The following is a 19,802-nucleotide window of genomic DNA, read 5'->3' as shown; positions in this document are numbered from 1 at the left end:
CTCGGAGGCCGTAGCTTGCCGCCTTACTCCTATTTGTAGATAGGGTAGGTGCCGATAGCGTGCGCACTGACGTATACGTTGGCGGAATAATAATAAAATGTCACAGTTTCGCCCTAAGGGCGAAGCAATGAATGCGATAGCAACACAGCAATGTCATACGAAGTAAGGTGAGCGGCTTTGGTAGCAACAACACGCAGAACTGTTGTCGACGCCATCGGCGTTTTGCCCGCGTTAGCTCAAAATGCGTGCGGCGTTGGTGACTGTTGCTGGAGCCTCTGATATAAATAGGCACTTGGTGCCGCAGCTAAACGTCGCCTCCCTTCCCTCCCCCTCCCCCACGGCCTCTCGCGCGTCCGAAGAAGGCGCGTTTGCTCTACATATATGGTGATTGTAAAGGAGAAAAGAGACGCCTACTTCTGCAGCCCTTAAGCGAGCACGGCGCAGAACGCGCGTTTGTTCTCCGCCGTGCGTTCACTCCCCGTGAAAGACGCGCCCCTCGCGCCCTTTCACTCGCACATACAGCGTTCGGCGCGCGGCGACGATTTCATCTCCAAATGACGTCATACGGAACCTCACGGCGACGGCGACGGCGACGGCGACGGCAGAAATCTGCTTTTGAGTGTCCATATAATTGCTATCGCAATAAAAAAAAAATCCGCGGAGCACCGCAAATGCGCGCCGCAGAAGAGCAATAACGGCGTAGCGACCAACCGAAATGAAGCGGCGCAGTCCGCATCGCCATGGCCCTCAGCGACAATCGTACGCGGCACGTGACTGACAGCAACGCCGAAGCGCTTCGTGCCTAATTGTGCCTTTAAAGCCTTTATTCTTGCGTTTATCGCCGCGCGTAACACCGTGTTGGCGGCTAGCCGCGTGCCTCCGTAAGTGCGTAGTCGCTATCTCTGATCGCGTCGATAACCACCGCAGTTTCGTCCGCAGCAGTTGCGGCTAATAGTAGTTTCGTTTTCACTCGATGCGCGCGTCGGCTGCGTGCCTTCACAACTGCGTCGTCGCCTCCCATGGCAGCGTCGATAGCGACCACAGTTTCGTCCGCACTTCTTGCAGCGAATTCTAGTTTCGTTTTGACTTGGTGCGTGCGTCAGCCGCCTGCCTTAACAGTAAAGTCGCCGTCCATGATCGAGTCGATAGCGGCCGCGGTTTCGTCCGCAGCGGTTGCGGCAAGCAGTAGTTGCGCTTTTACTCAGTGCAAAGCTGTCGAAGATAAAAAGCACCGGCTACATCGCGATGGACGGACAATTTGTTGGCGAGCAGCTGAGTGGCGAAAAAATAATCGGGATGTGCGCCCGTTGGTGCAAAGCGCGTCTCAGATGAAAACGCGCGCCGCGAAGGATGTCGCGAGGCCTTCGCCGCTGCTAGCGCTAATCAGTCATGCAATGAAGAGAATTTCAGCTTCCGCACTGGTCTTGTGCTAAATAGAAACAAGATTTGACAATTCATTGAGTAAATAAAAGCGTGTTGACGTAGTGAAGCATTTGTTTATTGTTTTCTTGATACCCTCGATAATACGACATTCGGTTAATTCGGCGGCGGGGGGGGGGGGGGGGTTCCTTGGCACTTTATGGAGCTTAGCAGGGTTCCCTGGGATGAACGTAGTTGAGAACCCCTGCTCTAATTCATGCTCATATATCAAAATGGGTATAGGAGTGCAAGGAACAAAAAAGCCATTTGCCTAAAATCCGGTCTCTAATCATTACGTATTTCAGCAGGCTTAAAATTAAAACTTTTAGTGATGGTATCAACTAATACCAACCGCCATGCATTCAATATTCAGTCTTTACTGAAATGTTTGCTAAAATTAAATTTTCTTACACAAGAAAATACAGTAAATGCGAGCAAAGCGTTTGATGCTATAAATGAAACTGGGACAAGCAGATATTGTACACAGGTATACTTTTAGGCAGCTTTCCTGCTTGTGCAAGCACAGTCAAATCTCAATCTGACAGTCACACTGACAGCTGTAAATTTCATGGTTATTATGTGTCACCTGCTGCCTTGTTGATGGATAACCGTCTGTGAACAAGCAGAGTGGAAAGTCATGGCTGCCTATCACTACCAGCACAGCCAAAGCACTTTCAGTCTCTTTTTACAATCGCAGCTAATCCCTCCTTTTGAGCATTTCCATGTACTTTACAACCTATGCAGCTATAAAAACGCTGCTGAGGAAACACTTGCCCTAACGAAGCCAAGTTGTTAAAATGTTGGCTTCTGGTCAACGTTTCTGGCCAATTCAAGTCTTTCTGAGACCCATTTGTCTTGTATGGCATGTCAACGGCTGTGTGCCTGTAGCCAAGCAACCAAGGCCTGTGACCAAGCTGCAGGCACGTCATGAATATTGGTCTGCACATGCAAAACGTAATACTGTACTAACAATGGCCATAATTCACACTGCATATCTAAGACTCCCTATTGGCAAGGCAAGCTTTCATGAGGCTGCAAAATAGCCAGCTGCAGGCCGAGTAAGTAGGAATGGATTTTTTTTTTCTTAAGAACAAGCTCTTCCTTCCTCCAACCCTGATTAGCACTGATAAACCTGTTAAATGTTTATTTTTAGGACATCCAGGGATGGGACTGCCCAAAGTCATCTTGACGAAATTTTTGGAGCAAGTGAAATTGCGTTTTGGAGCAGTTTGGAGCAGACAAAATTGAAGGTTGGAGCAGACTAAATTTTATTTTAGAGCAATTTGGAGCAGACAAAATTTCATTTTGAAGCAGTTTAGAGTAAGCCAGCCTGAATTTTGCTGGAATAATGGGATATGGAATATGGCAGCACACTTCGAAACCACGACGAAACACAAAATAAACCAACACGAAGGAAGGAGAGAAAGAGGGGGAGAAACACATAATGCAAGTCCTTTTCCGCACCGATGCAATGCTCCAGCTTTCATTTTTCTTGGAGGCGCCGGTGATGTTCACCTCGTTCACCTCTCCAACACAGGGTGGTACGTTATTATGTTGCAGGTCTGGCAAAGCGCTGGCGAGTATCTTTTGACCGTTTGCTTGCACTTTCTCTTTTCTATTTGTGCAGTTGGTTGTCAGGCCTCCAACAATGTATTGCAAACAAAACAGGCAGTGATCGCATATCATTGACAGCACAGGGTCTATTGCAGCACTGCTTCGCAGGAGCACAGGACACGGGCTGGCACGCGGGAAGACTGGGTAGCCGAAAAACGCAGAGTCGTAGTAACCGGATGCGGAGGGTGTTTTGAAACATGAAAAAAAGAAATGCGAATGTGACGTTGATAATGACTAGAGTGTACTAAACAATGGTCGAGCGGGCCGAACGGCGCTCTCCCGCTGAGGTGCTGTGTGTGGAAAAATTGTGCGAGGGCACTGCGAGCGAACTGGATTGGGGCGGAGACACTCTGCGGCACATTCAACGTACTTTTGCTGCAGGTGTCGAGGCCAATTGTGCATTACGTGCTCTTAATATAGTGCTTTATTTCAACTGCAAATTTACGTTTACACCATTTTGCCAAACATATATATTTGAGGCATGGATTACGCTACACATATTCAATATTGCTGTCGAAGTCAAGCGGATCGTCTGCAAGCAAGCACGCGTTCGCTACGTGGACGGCTAGTTTTTCTTGCAGAATATCTGTGCAGTACATTTTTTTTTATGTTTTAGTTGCTTTAATGCGCCCATGACTCTTGACGGCCAGTAGCAAATGTAGTTTCAGCCAGGTGAACTGCTGTTTTTAACACTGTCTTCTAAAAGTAGCAGGTAATAAGCCTCATATCTGCAACATGAAGCTACGTAAGAAAATTTTATTGATATCGTGCCATTTTACCCGCGCTTCTTGTTGGCGGAGTATTGAACACGGACAATGATCGAAGAAACAATATTAGAGTGAAATAAACCAGGTTTATTAACTGCGTGGCGCGAAGAATGACCAATGCATTTCTAGGTAATTAAATCAAAAGGTACATAGACATACTTACATATTTACAATATATATGTAAGGGAAAATATCAAATATTCTAAATGCACTAATTGAAAAAGTGAGAACTCCCGACCAAAATAAGCGCACGTATTTGCAGCAACAAACACAATTATTCATGAATACTGCACCTAAAACTCTCATTCGCAGAAATAATGTTCATAGCAGGCAAAAAAAAAATATTATATATATATATGCAAGTGTTATTGATATACTGTATGACGCCGAATAGTCTTTTCCATTCGTATGTAACGCATAACAGCACTGTTGAAGTCTCAAAGGTGAGTGACCAGTGCAAGTAAGAACTGTTATTCCGAACGATTGTGCTGCCCGAGAGTCGTGGATGGTGCGCAGAGGCGCAGTTCCCGAGAGAATTAACGCACGGGTGTTAAGTCCTGCTTAACAAGTTCCTAGCTGTCATTCAATATAAATGCCCCATTTTGGGGAGCCTGTAAATCTGCTAACTTGATTCAGACAAGCAAAACTTTTTTGACAGTCTCACCATGTTTGTAACCCATTAAAACTGGGTGCCCCATGTGGTACCACACTTATCTTCTTCAACGAACGCAACAGATCTGCACATATCTCTACGTGTATGTGAGGCATGTCGTTTCTTTAAATGTTTCATTATGGTCGTTATGCTAGTGCACCGGATAACTGAAAGCAGCCATTTATAATATACAAGCTCCTGAGTTGAGCGGTCATACATTTGGGAATGGCATTACAATTATGTATGGAATATTATATAGGATAAGCGTAACATGTTTTTCTCGGAAATCAGACTCGAGAATAATTTATTTTGTTTACACCCCTAGACAAATTCGATTTCACGTGGCAAAACCACAATATGATTATGAGGCACCCGGTTTAGTATTCACCACCTGGGGTTTTTGTAGCGTTAGCTACACTGGCCTAGCCAAGCCCGTTTCGCGCGGCACATCAAGAGCCGTGCTGCGCATGCGCAAGGATCAGTGATGTCACACGGCTTGCGCACCGGAGCCACAGGAGCCGGCACCTCTCGCGCACTCCGCCGCCGCCGCGCGCGACTCACCGCCGCCGGTCTGCGCATTCCAGAGGAGTGACGTCGTAGCCGTGGTAGACGCACTGGCGCCGGCGCCCGCTCGCTGTGCAGTCGCCGTCTGACACTGCGCTGGAGCCGCTGCGCTTCTGACTGGCGTTTGCCAGTGTGGTATAGCCATGGAGAAGGAGAGCGCAAATGCTGCTCAACAGCGCAGAAGAACGGAGAAGCTTGACTCATCGGATCCCGAAGTAGTTGCCTGGCAATTAGCGGTTGAGCGTAGGAGACAACCAGGAAAGCTAAGAATAATCAGCTGAACCTTTGCTAACGCTACGTATATCCTGGCATAGCCGAGCTAAGCAACTGCAACTTTTTCTTTTTAACATGCACCTAAACAGAAGTATGTGAGTCTTTTTCCATTTCGTTCCCATCGAATTCCGCGACCTGGATTGAACCCGCGAGCTCCAGTTTAGCAGCGCAACGTCGTATCCCCTATATGGCCACTAATTAGGCTACCGTGCAGGCTTTCTTTTCTTTTCTTTTTTGAAATATCGACTGGAAAAAGATTCCACGTACGGCTTAAGGCCAAAGATTAGCATATAGAATAGCTAACTAAAGCTGTTTTCGGCGCTTGAGGTCCGACCGCAAGAAAAAACTCATACCAATTACTCTGCATTCTGTTGCACGAGGAAGGCGGAAACAAAAATGAAATGTTGCACTGCATTTTTATTATTATTATTATTATTATAACAATGCTTCCCATAAATTTGAGTACAAGGCACCGGATGGGGCAGATATGTTTTATTTGTTTGAAGCGGCAAGCAGGAAGATGACATGTGTTTCTCCGTCTGCATTTCACAAGACCTACTGATGGAAAACTATACGCGCAACAATACACATGAGAGATACATGCTGCTCAAAGAACGAGAAAAATATTCCTTCTCCGAAGGGAACTGTACAATAACATAGTAGAATGAAAGCGGACACTGCGGCCTCAATGCACATGAAATCACCGAGCAGCATTAAAAAAATAAAATAAAGAAGAGAAAGAAAGGAATTTATTCTTAAGGCTTAAAAAATTGAAGGACACTTTGTAAATTCCAAAGTGTGTTCGGCGAAAGCCTGTGCCCATTCAACTGACTACCGCCGAATGTGCATTCGCTCATTCTTCTTCTGGCGTTTGGTATCGGGAGAATCCACATTCTTGGGGCGCTTCTCCGAACCACTTGCCGTGGAATCATCACCGGGCCGCTTGGGAGCCATCCGACTAACTCGACTGCTGCAATGAGACGTCTGACGAAGGAGCATTGCCGCGCGCGCCGCTGTGCCATCACGTGATTGCTGAGAGAGTGTAAGGGGGAGAGGCCACAGCTGGCACCGTTCCAGGGCCAGGATGGACGGACGGTCGGACGCCGCGAGTATGAGCCATTAAAGGCTTTCGCCTTAATACATGTCATATGCAATCATGAACACCATTTGAGCATTTGATCAGTCTGAACGCAAATATCAGCACGCGAAGTAGTACAAATGACCCTCCGGAGCAGTATCGCCAGCAGTTTCTAACAGCGCGACCTTGACGAGACCCAATCCACTTCGATCGCAGCGCCACCACAGTTTTTTTTCGTCATCGGGCGCCTCACTTCAAAGCATGTGCCGCCCCAGCCGCTCATCCCACTCAGCCGTATTCTAGTATACTCAAGTAATGACGTAGTGTCCACGTGCCATTTAGAGGAGTACACGGCGTGAAGAGACTGCTCGAGAGGAGAGACGCAAAAGAGAGAAAGATACAAGCAGTGGCAGCATTCTTCATCATCAAAAGCCTGTAACTCTGCTTTGACGCCATCATTCTCAAACATTCTAGCGGCTACATGTTTGTTGTACACTCATACACATCTACCACTATATAACAAATTTTCAACCTTGGGGTTGATTAGTGGCTCTGTAACCCGTCAAGGGTCAAAGACGTAAACATACGGCGGCGCAAACATGCCCCAAATGGTCGATGCCGTATGTTTACGGCATTGTCTTTATGCTTGAAAAAGTGCCAGTTTTTCAAATCTTTGTTGCCTAGCAAGTGCTGCCACCCTGTGTAGATATAAGGAATATTTTTTTTCACTCCGTAGTCTCCCGATGTTCATTCCACGGCTTCTTTACGCCGGTGTTTCAGCCACCACTCACGCATCCACACGTGCGGTGGAGCACACCAGTTAGTTTTGGTTTCATCTCGTGGGCTCTCGTGGGCTGTTTCCATTTGTTGCATTCATGAAAACTGATGTCTATCTAGTTTCAATCTCTGAAAGGGTCACCGATAGATGCTTGCTTGTATATTATTGCTCACGGGGGTGCCATTACACCTGTTCACAGTCAGGCGCAGGTACTATATACAAACGATGCCGCCGTATACAAACGATGTTGGCATGCCTGCGTTTCTTTCCTCGAGACTGGTGAAAACTGATTGCCCCTCCTTGGTGATGGGACAAACGATTACTGCAAGTTTCTGACTCCTTTGATTTTTCTGACAGGTGCACAACCATCGAGTTTTCTTACGTGAGCTCACATACATGGTTCAATAACGCTATGGGCGTGCGTGCTGGTTGCTCTGCTGCAAGTGAGCCAGGCGGGGATTCCTCCAATGAGGATTACTGCCCAAGTGTTGATTCGGAATTATATCCATTTCAGTGCATCTACTTTTGTTTTTCTTATTATAAGTATTTAGGCAAGCCCATCTCTATTCATAAATAAGCAATGCACGTCTACTTACAGAAAAAAATTTTTTTTTTTTCGCTTCATGGTCACTAAAAAAATTGGGGTAATTTTTTTCCAAAATGGGTCAGTCTGAAGATTTCAAATCTGCAATAAAAAGAATTCAACCCTGGGGTGTTGCATTTGACAAAAAAAAAGAAAAAAAAAAGACCCTCAACGGGTTAAGTTATGGTGCTGAAAATTTGTACATGTATGCAATTTTATGTGCTTGTTTCGTATATGAGATTTGCAAAATATTAGTTCCTCAGATTTCACTTAACAAGGCATCAATGGCTACTACCTGAATCAAGGAATGCAATGAGACCAACCTTATTGCTCTTCCGAACCTAGAACACTAGGCAGAATTTCAACTTAAGGACAGGTAATTGTTAATTTCTTTTTAGCAGCCTGCAAATAGTGCCTAAGCAGACGATGTGTGCACCCGGCGGTGAGCAGTAGTGATGTGGATATGGCGAAAGTCCCAGAACCGTACATGACTGATCCCTCAGTTGCCCAGGTGCGTCGCTCGCTCAACATTTGCAAGTTTATGGGTGTCTCTCTCAGCGTGCTTTCTTGTTGCACATGTGATTAGAAGTGTTGCAAGGATGCCGACGCTTTGCATGGCCGTCAGGCGCTCGAACACGTGCTCAAACATGTGCGATGCTTGTGCAGTACACAATGCGGCACAGAGGAAGGCAGAACGTATATTTCCTGTCCCAGCTTTCAGGGCACAAGCATGCACCGCGGTGCAGCAGGCAAGTGTGATGTGGACCAGCCAACGTGCACAAAGCATGTAAAATGCACTTGACAAAGCTGCATAGGCTACATTTTATCAGCACAGTCACTTAGCCATGCAAGACTTGCGTTCCAAATGCTTTCTTGGTATGACTATAAGTACTAGTATAAGCCACGATGGTGCATGAAAAGCAAATGTATAAGTTGTATTCAAGGGTGATATTCTCTAGCAATTATTTCCAGTGGTGCATCATCTTCGAAACATTTCGTGTGTTCCACCTCGGCACATCTATGTAGACGAACAAAAGCCTTTCTGACACAATCCTAAAAACGCTGTCTGCAGGGATCGCATGCTGCATTTGTCACGAAGGAGAACGTGACACAACGGCCCTGGTGTAGATGCATCGGCAAACGATGCTGGAATGCGATGTCGCCAAAGGGAAACTGGCGAAACATAACCACTGCCAGAGTTCGGCCTGTCCAGCCGTGACTGTACGCACACCTTGCGCTGAGACCATGGCAAGACTAGAAAGTAGACTTCATGAAGTAGCTTGGCCGTGCCAAGCCTCCGCTACTTTTCATCCTTTACTACAGATGGCAGTAGTTGGCTGCTTGGTCGAATTCGGTCTAACGCACGAATGCACAAATATTGTCCGGCGTTTCTAGCATGCTAGGCAGCAGCCGGTGAAGTTGGACACGTCATGCCAGCGATGCTAAGATCACTAAAGCTTTGCCCTCTAGCAAGTTAAACGCCACAATAGCACGGCAATCAGTTGTTGCCGCAGCACAAGCGCACGGTGAGCGAGCGCTTTGTTGTTTGTCGACGGCGCAATCTCAACACAGCTCGCTTCCGTCAGCCAAACTAGCCCACGATGCACTCTGCTCCAGCGGCTCCGGCATGAGATAGGACATGTTCTATTGCCACGCCAGACACAATAGACTGTACAGCATCCAGCTTTAGCCGACGTAGCGTAACTGCACCTTGCATGGATCGCATCTGCAGTGTGCCAGACTATACCTGCATCTTTAGCTTGGTCAAGCTTATGCGTTCCATCTTCGAGTGGAGACAGAATGCATCGAGGCTCTGTTCGTTGAATGTACACAACCAGATACAGAAAAACGACTTGACTTGAAGAACACTACTTCACATTAAAAGAACACTGCAGCCACACAACAGCAGGGGCACAGCGCACAAAGCAGCTAGCAGAGTATACTCGTACGCTACTTTCGGCGAGTGGTAAAGGCAGCGTTTTTAATGAGAAAGCATTACAGTAGCATATCATTGATACAATTCTGCATAACACGTTTTTCGGGATAATCCGCTTTTCTTTTTTCCTTTTCCCAGCCAATAAAAGCATTGTATTTTCATTCGGTTAATGCGATCGCATTATCACCTGAAATTGGATCGCACGACTGCAAAAGTGGGCTTTTACTGATAGATATCTAACACTCATAGCTTATATTCCAGTGTACCAGCTTAAATAAGATTCCAACGATACACGAACAATGTGTTAAGCCCCAGCCACGCTGGACAAAAAATAAACGCAGTGTAGCACAGGCTGAAAAACGCTGCTGCGGCAGTGGAGCCACAGCGACAGGCAGTGTGCCACCGCTAGTTGAGTGAGGAAACGAGGGCTTCTATTTAAAATTTCCAGAATAACTTTCTGACGGACATAGAAAAAAATAAAGTTCAGCGCCAAGTAACGAGCTATTTTGATGTGTTGAATAAAAGTGCATTAGCAGTGGTTCGTGCGGTGTCGAGCGATGCTGCTCCGCATAACATGTTATGCGGAGCTTGGGTCACAGAGTACAGCCTATTTTCATACTTTTATAGCTGGCTTTGAATAATGCGATTTTCGGATCATAAGTTTTATTTTCCGGTTCCCATGAAGATAGTAGCAACGAGATTCTACTGTATATACCCCATTATGCAAAAATTCGTCTTAGTCACGGTGTGACCGAATAATGGTGCCAAAAGATGGCGTACGGAGCCATTTTTTCACACGTCAAAAATGCTCGAATTGACAGTCAAATTTCTCAGGGAGGTTCCTGAAAACAAAGTAAATTAATGGCTTGGAGAAGAAAATTAGGTACATCTCGGCCTGGGTGGGAACCGAACCCGGGCCTCCGGAGTGAGAGATGAGCACGCTTCCACAACGCCACAGTGGCTCCACGGTTCTGGTTGGCTAAAAGTGTGGCCAGTGCGTGCCTGATTGCACACGTCACGTCGCAGCCATCTGTCGTTACTAAAGGTGTGGCCTAGTGCGTGCATCACTGGGCATGTGACGGCGCAGCCAATGGGGAGGAGGTGGCGCCACGTCATGAGCGTGTAAAATGAACGTATAAAATAAAAAGCATTAATCTCCAAGTGAACGCTGCTCAGCGGTCCTTCGAGTTATGAACTTCTCGCAGGCGAGTGAGCACGTTGAGACGCTTGACGCGTTTTGATTCGGCCTTACCGAAGCACAGTTAGAATGTAGGAGAGAGCTTGCACGGACAAGGAATGCACGGAAAAAAACATTTCACCAGAGGGACTCTAATGCTTTTGCATTCCCACACATAAGCAGTCTTAAGTGTCTATGACGACATTTTTTTTCAGTTTCGATATGAAAAACACAATTTTTGCTAGTCATTTTATGATGTACCCAGTCGCATTTTAGGCGTAAAGTTATCCACAGATGCTACTGTGCGCTTAAATTATCTGAAACTGGGCTTTTTACGCAGTCAGTGAAATAAGTTGCAGTTGGCCTTAAGGGGGACACAGGTCTTAAAATGCTGAAAATCGCAAAAAAATTTAAAATATGTATATGGAAGCCAGTTGTTTTGCCTACCTGCAATGCTAATCTATGCTGTATCAAAACAATTTAGCTGTAAATGCACTCCAAGTGTGCGAAAAAAAATTACCTTGTCAGTGCGGACGACGAGAAAGGAGCTCAATATCGCGCAGAAACACTAGAGCACACGGAGCCATCTCTCGTCTTTCCCACCTCTGAGTGTCACCATCTTGGTATTGTTCAAAACCTCAAAGTTCCGCCTTTTCGTTCCCGCTTTCCTCACCTACGATGGCCACATAGAAAAACCACAAAGATTAAAAAATCGGCGGCCAGTCTGACGAAGTTCAAGATTCAAGCGGCCCTGCTATTGGCTCTGTGCACCAGCACGCTGAGAGGTGCCTTCCGATTTGCGGTTGCTACTGCAACTTTGCACCAACGCTGCCGGCGGAGTTCTCGCCTGCTAGACTAGCTTCAAAGTTGAACCACCGTTTCTTTGTTGATCACACTGTAATCGTAAGCAGCGGTTATTCAATGCTTGTTTTAAGAAGTTAGAAACCGGTCTCGTGTACAGAAACCAAAGCACAACCGTTATCTTATCATATGCCGAGAAAGAGGAGGTGCTTATCACAAAGATCAGACAAGCCGGCACGCGAGCCGGAGATCGGATCACGCAGGAACATAAAAGTCGTCAACGCGTCGTGCAATCCAATATCGCGTCAGCAGTTTAGAGATAGCAAATCAGTCCTTTATCATGGAGTTATAGAATACATAGCAACACAGACATTAGGCACAGTGCCGCTTTGCTTAGCAAAGCGCATAAGGACCATAGACGAAGTGCCAGCGCTTGTTCCTGCGACTCTTCATACAGCCCCTGCTTCTTGCAGTCTAGACCCCGTTTTGAGACTAGGTACATCTATAAAGTCACCATTAGTGGAGACAGTGCACTTGCAGCACTTAGAAACGCGAGGGACGCAATACAGTGTCCACGGTTCGATTGTATTGTCAATTGTGACGTGTTCTGTGGCATGGGTGCCATTTCCGCGTCCCCGAAAAGGAACGCTTTCATACGAGCAGGATATTTGCATGAGAGTATTTCACATATGAGCAGGGTATATGCCCCTTTTAATAAAAACGAATAATTGCAGTTACCTTTATGAAAATTTTTCTATTTCTTTACCTTGCAGGGCGCTGGAAAGGCACATCAAGTGGTAAATGTAGTTTTTTATGCTGGCTCTAGGGACAGTACATGGCTTTGTAAGAAGGTTTTGCAAGGTTTTCAGAAGCCTACCGTCTCTACGGTCAGAATAGTGATACAAAACCACGTCATTATTATTGCTGTAGCTGCATTCTAGCAAAAGTTAGTTGTCTAAAACTTCAAATGAATTTTCCTCAGTTTGATGCTTTTGCACACTGCACCCAGCCTTAATGGGCACTTATCGTTTATGGTGTTTTTCAGTGACACTGACAAATTTCGCTTCGTTGTATTCGTATTGTAATAATTTAGGGGGTGATGGTAATTTTATTACACTAGCACCATTTCGCAAATTACAATCAGAAATAGTAATGAGCGATAACTAAGAAAAAATTCTCACAGTAAAAAAAAGTTGGTCCTGCTGTCTTACCTACAGAATACTTTCCAATCAATAAAAACAATACCACCCCCTAGAGTCTTTGGCACTGGGGCCATGCACTTACTTTTTGTATTTGACAAGACGAAATTGCAGAAAAGCCCTGTAAAAATAGGCATTAAATTTGTTTTCAAATGTTAATACTTTTAAACAAGTGCAGCCATTAGAAAACTAATTATAGATTTGATATCACTGTGAAAAACCAATCAAGACTGAAGTTTCATTCAGGCAACCAAAATTAAAAAAAAAAATTAAACACACGTTCCCCCTTAGGAGAGCTCTGTTCTCAAAAACTTTGATGATCTCTGAATTTCCTTTTGAAACATTATTCAATCATGTTAGCTTGACTCAATGCTTGCCTTTAGTATACACCTAAGTACGGTCATCTTTCGATTTTTCGGACTCCCTAGGGGCCTTGAAAGCGTCTGAAAAATCCGTCGGTCTGAAAAAATTAATGCGTGCCTTTTGACCATTTAAGCCACAAGCACGTCCGAAATAGCGCTGAAGAGCTGCCAGTACACGTATTAGGAGTATCAGTGCTCGTACTGTGACAGGAGGCAGCGGGTGCACACGTGTATAATTAAAGAATACATACATACTGTGTCCCATGACAATTGCCTCTTCCCACTCTTGGGGTGATTCACCGCAATACGTTGGATATGCTTCACCACGTAGCTGTATTGAGGCAAAGCTGACTTATGAGAACAGGCATTATGCAATGGCTACCAGCAAATATGAGTGCAAGAGCGCCTGTTAGAAGCGGCAAGATAATCAAAATGGTGGCGGCGGTGGCTTCGATTAATGTCGTTTCAGACCTGCGGTCACGGCAAAAAGTCCAGAAAATTGGACAGCTAAGGGTTTTTGCATGCAAAATTTCAAACGTTCTTGCACATTGACTATATGGTATATGTGGCGGTGACGCGAAGGCATCGGAATTATCGGGCATGTTCGAAAAATAGAGAGTCCCGAAAATCGGTCGTTGACTCAGTCTCGCTGTAATGGACATACTGAAGAGAGAGCTTGCCACATCTATAAGCTCAAATCACTAAGGCTGTCGATTATGACTGTGCTCCACAGTGCAAGTCAGCTGTGTTGGCCAGTTTGTACATAACTGAATTACTAAAGAAGGTCCATGTGCACAACTCATTGCAAATGGTGAGAGTGATTGAAAACACTACACCAATAACAAGAAGTGAGAGGGGAAGGGTCATACGATGGGCAGTAGAGAGTGAAAATCCTGTAACATTAACAAATTTCAAGCAATGGTATGAAACGTTTTCATAATCAGCTACAAGTTTTCTGTATTTACTCTATTATTTCTAAGGAAATGGTGAGGGGTTCACATCACTCGTATATTACGCACCATGCCAGACATGGGCTACAGACAGAACTTTTTCAAGGGGTAGCCGCCGAGTCCTAGGCGAGATTCTACAAGTAGTATGCACGGTTACACTTACATGGCATGTCGTCGACGCCATCCACGTCCTCGGCGGTGTCTTCAAATCCGTCCTTCTGCAACCATGCATGAAAAATAAAGGAGGCACTTTATCTCCAAGAAAGAAAGAAGAAAATTTTTCATCAGAGCACGGACGTTTGAAGACAATGCAAATGTAGAAAACTCGCAAGGGTCAGTAACAGCTGCTACTGCTAGTACTAACAATTAAAAGTCAATAACAACTATTAGCAGCAACTGTGTAAGAACTGGCCACCAAAACTGGCTCCTGCAGCTGATTTCAGCAATAATGCTGCTGACTAATACGAGACACTGCTGCAAATACAGAGGGGCATGTATCCTTAAATGTGGCATGCATGACTGGTTTTCGGCCATGGATTTCCCATTTAGCGGCTGCTCCTCCGGCAGCAGGCCAAACAAGGAAAAGTTGGGCTGTCGAAATGCGTGAGCAACTGCGCGGCTTGCCTGCAAGTCGGGCATCATAAATGTGTCATTTGGAAAAGGTGATGGCAGAACATGAAGCTCTTCATTGTACTAAGGCCCAGAGGCTGGTCTGCCATAGTTGAGCTACCTCTAAAACCCTAGCGTGGCAGCAAGTAATCGATGACTGTTCTTAACAACCCAAATAACTGCTAGTTCGTGTCGACCACAAACAATACATACCAAAAACGTCTACTGTTTTTGTCCACAAAGATGTCATACAGAGGCAGCAATGAGCCTGTAGCATTAGCCACAGTGGCACAGCATGCCTACGTTTAACAGATGCGGGAGGCTGCACACATGGCGACTGCACAGCGTGCACAGTGCCTGGCGTGTGCAGAAACACATGCAGGAAACGCTCTACATGAGGCAGGCTTGTCGCCAATGACAGTGGGGGTGTGGTCAGCATAGCCTCCCTTATGTACCCAATTCGAACAGGCAAATCAATATTTTTTTTCTGGAGAAAAATAATGCATGTTAGGGTCCCGTAAACATAATTATTGGGCAGCACAATGCAGCAGTTAAAGCTGAGCTCTGTCCTTTCCGGTTAAACCTTCCCTCAGTGGTCACTCATTTGAATGATGCCTAGACTATGCAAGCTTCTCGTTCATTTCCTTTTTTTTTTTCTGAGAAGTGGGCCAGTTCAAGAGTCTTACATCGTAGTTGCCTTCTCTTCTTTGTTCGTGCTATGAGTCAAGTCTACACTCTGCGAAGCTGAAGTTTTATGAACCGATCTGTTGCTGGCCTTGCCAGCTCCTGTGGCGTTTCATACAACGCAATGGCAGTGTATTTCCTCTACAGACATCACATCCCAGCATCGTCAGTGATGCTCCCCCAGGCAGCAAGTGCATGGAATCAGCACGACCACAAGAGAGAATGCAGATGTTTGCTCGATTCTTTTGGCTCCCCAAGATGTTCTGGGCAGAAGACATTTAGCCGAGGCCAGCCGAGACTTCTGGAGGGGTCGAGGCAACATTCTACAAGTATTACATTCCACTGGCAGCCTGCAATAAGAATGACACAAAGGAGGTCGGGCTTAATTTGAATGCTTCGTGTTGCAAATTTGGAACATTAAAGGGTCCCTGAAATGGCTTGGACAAATTCTGTAGACACGTAAAGCCCAGCTACAGTAAAACATTAGTGCCACAATTTAAGTGAAGGGTCTCATATTAAGAAAGCTACGGACGATTACAAGCTACCCTCCTCCCTAGCCATGGTTTTTCTCCTCAACTAGTTCGCCTAGTTAAAACTCAGGGGAGCTGTGCAGGTACGATCGGTAGTGATGCACATTTTGTACGACTTTATAATAAATTATACACTTTACACAGAGTGCTTAAATGCCTCAATGTTCAGTAAGACCTACCTCAACGACCCAGTACAATTGTACGAAATTGGTGCTGCCAACTTGCACATCCTTGTTGCTTGTCACTGCTCTTTGAAATTGCTTGGTAAGCGAATCACTTGACTGTCCTTTTCTAGATGCTTTCAATTTCAATCAAGTGCTTGTATTCTGTTCATCCTTTACCTAACAATTTCTTACCTATTATCTACATTCTACACAAATGTATGATGTTTTTATTTGCTGCCTACGTTTTTTTTTTTTTTTTTCATTTCACCAATTATTGTTTCTTTCCATATAAAATCATTTCTTTCTTTCTTTTCTTGATTGGTGTTGCATATACTCATGTTCGTCTATTTCACAATATGGTTACTGAAGATGTTCTACTTGTATCGCACTACTGCAGCTGTAACTAGCCAAGCAGACTATAAATCCCAGCACTGTTTGGACAAAATTCGCTTGTTAGGCACCCCTACACAGATCAAAGGCTATAGATGGTTCATTAGGCGAAATTGAATGTGACGAGAGCACGCGCATATCTGTGCAAATGGTGCACTGAAAGTGATTGGCAGCACTGAACCGGTGAGGAAAAGCTGAGGGAGATCGGCATATGGAAGGTTTGATAGCTCGATGTTTGAGAAATCTGCAAACAAAATCCAGCTTAAAGCTCAATACCCTGCTAGCCAGGCAGTAGAGAGTATGAAAGTCCTGCAACGCTCACAAAAAAACGACTAAAGCTACTGAAATGTTTCCATATACAGTGAAACCTCGTTGATACGATTCTGCGTAATACGTTTCTTTCTTTTTCCCCGGCCAACATAGGTGCAATGTATTTCCATGCAGTTGATACGATTGCGTTTCCACCTGAAAATGGATGATACGACTTGAAACTGGTATTTCTGAAACTCGTAGCTTTATATTCAAGTGTACTAGATTAAATTACTTTCCAACGAACCACGAACAACGTGTTAAGGGCTGGCGACACTAGCAGAAAAACGCGCGCCACAAAAGCTGCCGCGAAGCAGGTTTTTTGTGCCGTGGGAGGGATAGTTCCCGGACTAATTTAAATTGCCGCGTGCCTCGGCGGCAAACGAGACGTGATGCTGCTCCACATAACACGCGCGTTATGCGGAGCAGTATCACTCGACACATAACTCAACTGTGCTCACGAGGGTTTCTACGAGAATTTATGGCGCAGGCTCCTTTTTCAAACGTATCGCCCCTGAAGGAAGCCGAATGCCAGGCCAAGGTATGCTTGTGCCCATTTGAACCAGTGGGTGCCCGGCGGCGCTGGGAATCGAACTCATAGCCTCCCTCAGCCGAGGCGGGCGCTCAGCTAGTGCAAGACAGGGTTAATTGGAGATCACAGGGAGAGGCCTTCGTCCTGCAGTAGACATAAATATATATAGGCTGATGTTGGTGATGATGATGATCACTTGACACCGCAGGAAGCTTTGCTAGCGAGTTTGTCACCGAGTAAGCCTGTATTCTTACGTTTTGGCACTTGCCTTAGGTAATACGAATTTTGGATGATGCGTTTTATTTTCTGGTTACCACGAACATCGTATTCACAAGGTTAAATTGTACATCCCTAAATTCCGTGAATTTGCCCTGTTATTTGTAAGGGACTGAATAAAGTTACAACTTCATTGAAAATAAGTAAATAAAATGGAGAAAAAATATATGCTCGGATATCTACGCCAATTCCTACAACTCTTACATCAAAGACAGCAAAACTGTAGAAAGGAGTTTTCATACCTTTCAGAAGTCCTAGGAGTCTGTTTTGCCACTGTCCGCTATCTACCCAAGACTTCACAAACGCCTCCACTGTACCCGCTACAATTCCTCAGCTACACCCAAGCCTCTTCACTTACGCTTCACTACATTAAAGCTCACTACAGAGACCTGCATGTTCCTCTAAAATGTAAAATTATTTAAGAAAAAAGGACGGCACAGCAGGAACGCACTCATAGGATACCAAAACTATTCTTACCAAAAATGACCAGACACTATACCCATAAAACGCGCCTTGATTAGAGCCCCTCTTAGGTAACCTCATATGTGGAGCCGGTGAAATGCAATTTATGAAACAAAGATTACGGATTACAGGCTAAAATAAACCACACAAAGATGTCTATTATAGTGAGGAACTCGCAAGATAACTTTTACAATTTCCACTAACCAGTAGCATGACCCTGCTACCGTCATGACGTGTGGAGAAGTGGTTGGAAGAGCCCAGCAAGCAGCATGCATTTCTTCTTTGAATTATCAGGTGTGGTTTAAGGGGCCCTTTCGCAGCTTCACTGTGCTGTGAAATGAGAGTGGGTGACCGCAAGATGCACTTACATTCTGGTCCTTCTCTTTGTTCATCTGCTTCAGGAACTTCCAGAGTTTGTCGAAGGCACCGCTCCCCTCCCGGCAGCACTTCCCCCTGCTTCCGCAGCTGCAGCTCCTTGGTCAACACTGCAGCAAGAAATGGCCAAGCTGCTGCAGGACAGTTCACATACAAGCTGAGCCTTGACATCCCTTCCCAAATGCTCGCTTGGCGGCAGGTTTAATGAAATACTGTGAAGCACAAGCGAAGGGTTAGGATGCACAGTGCTCTGCACTGCTGTTATCGCTGGGATTGGGCACTTGGTGCGACGAAATAAGAATGTAAACTGAAATGGATCTTTGTAAATTACGACCACTGCTTGCATTCTCGGTGATCGCCTGGCTTATCAACATTTCTTGAATGTGCCGGCGGAGCGCTGCCAACCTCTCATTCAGTGCAACCCCCATCACTGGAAGCCAGTGTGGAAAGAAATAATTTTCAGTGCGATTTATTAGCTTCCGCTTGCATACAGCTAGAAGTGTTATACGAAATGAAGGTCTTGGTGTGCTATGCCAGTATACCCACGAAACACTGTACATACAATATTGACAGTAAATATTGATTAGTCTTGGCAGAAAAAGTCATCTCGCTAACGAATGGCAGAAAGTGATCTTTCACAGTTCGTTGGCAGTGTGCAGTGGGCTTTTGCATCGACTTAGCGCAACCCTTCCTTTTCTGGCGGTCGGTGTCAGCCGTGAAAGTGGACCATCGTATAACGAAGTAATAGATATAATGAAATTGCGGCTGCCCCTGCAACTTCATTATAGCAAGGTTTTACTGTATTCGCATGCCCCTAGTTCTTATATAATCCTGTGCAGATTTAGTAAATATGCTTTTGTGTTCTTTTACCATATGTGTCATCCTCCTTTCTTTCTTTTCAGGCAGCACTGCTTGGACTTTTGTTTTTTGTTTTCAATAAGCAGTATCTGAGATAGCCTTTGAGCAAGCTTGATTGTGCCACCCGTTGAATTGTATTAAGCTTTTTGAACAAGCATTTTAAAACTGTGACTTCATATCACTACTTGTTGCTGGGCTAGTTGGTTCATACTTATTGCGTTGTAACAGGATGGGAAGCAATATAAAGTAAGAACAGGAAAGGAGGTGCCCCCTCCCGTCCTGTTCTAGGCTATGGCGTTGTGTTACTGAGATCGATGTCTCCAGTTTGATTCTGGCCGTGGTGGCCGCATTGCGATGGGGGTGAAATTCAAAAACACTCTTGTACTTGGATTCAGGTGCACGTTAAAGGTGGACATGGGTTATTGAGATAACTTTGTTATTTATTGATGAAATCTGATAA

At 45.2% G+C, this 19,802-nt stretch overlaps 1 protein-coding gene across 1 annotated transcript in view; it reads right to left on the bottom strand.

Moving 5' to 3' along the window:
• Positions 1–19,802, bottom strand: part of LOC119448849 (condensin-2 complex subunit H2) — a 146,686-nt gene that overhangs the window by 66,676 nt on the left and 60,208 nt on the right. The window contains exons 11-13 of the mRNA XM_049666525.1: positions 18,478–18,594; positions 15,783–15,796; positions 14,317–14,371 (exon numbers count right to left, since the gene is read on the bottom strand). Of these exons, the coding sequence (XP_049522482.1) occupies positions 14,317–14,371; positions 15,783–15,796; positions 18,478–18,594 (186 nt within the window). The remainder of the gene's footprint in view (positions 1–14,316; positions 14,372–15,782; positions 15,797–18,477; positions 18,595–19,802) is intronic.

This window comes from Dermacentor silvarum, chromosome 4 (genome assembly GCF_013339745.2).
Source record: "Dermacentor silvarum isolate Dsil-2018 chromosome 4, BIME_Dsil_1.4, whole genome shotgun sequence".
Lineage (NCBI taxonomy): Eukaryota > Metazoa > Arthropoda > Arachnida > Ixodida > Ixodidae > Dermacentor > Dermacentor silvarum.
The sequence above is the reverse complement of the archived record's forward strand: the minus strand, read 5'-3'. Positions and strand labels throughout refer to the sequence as shown.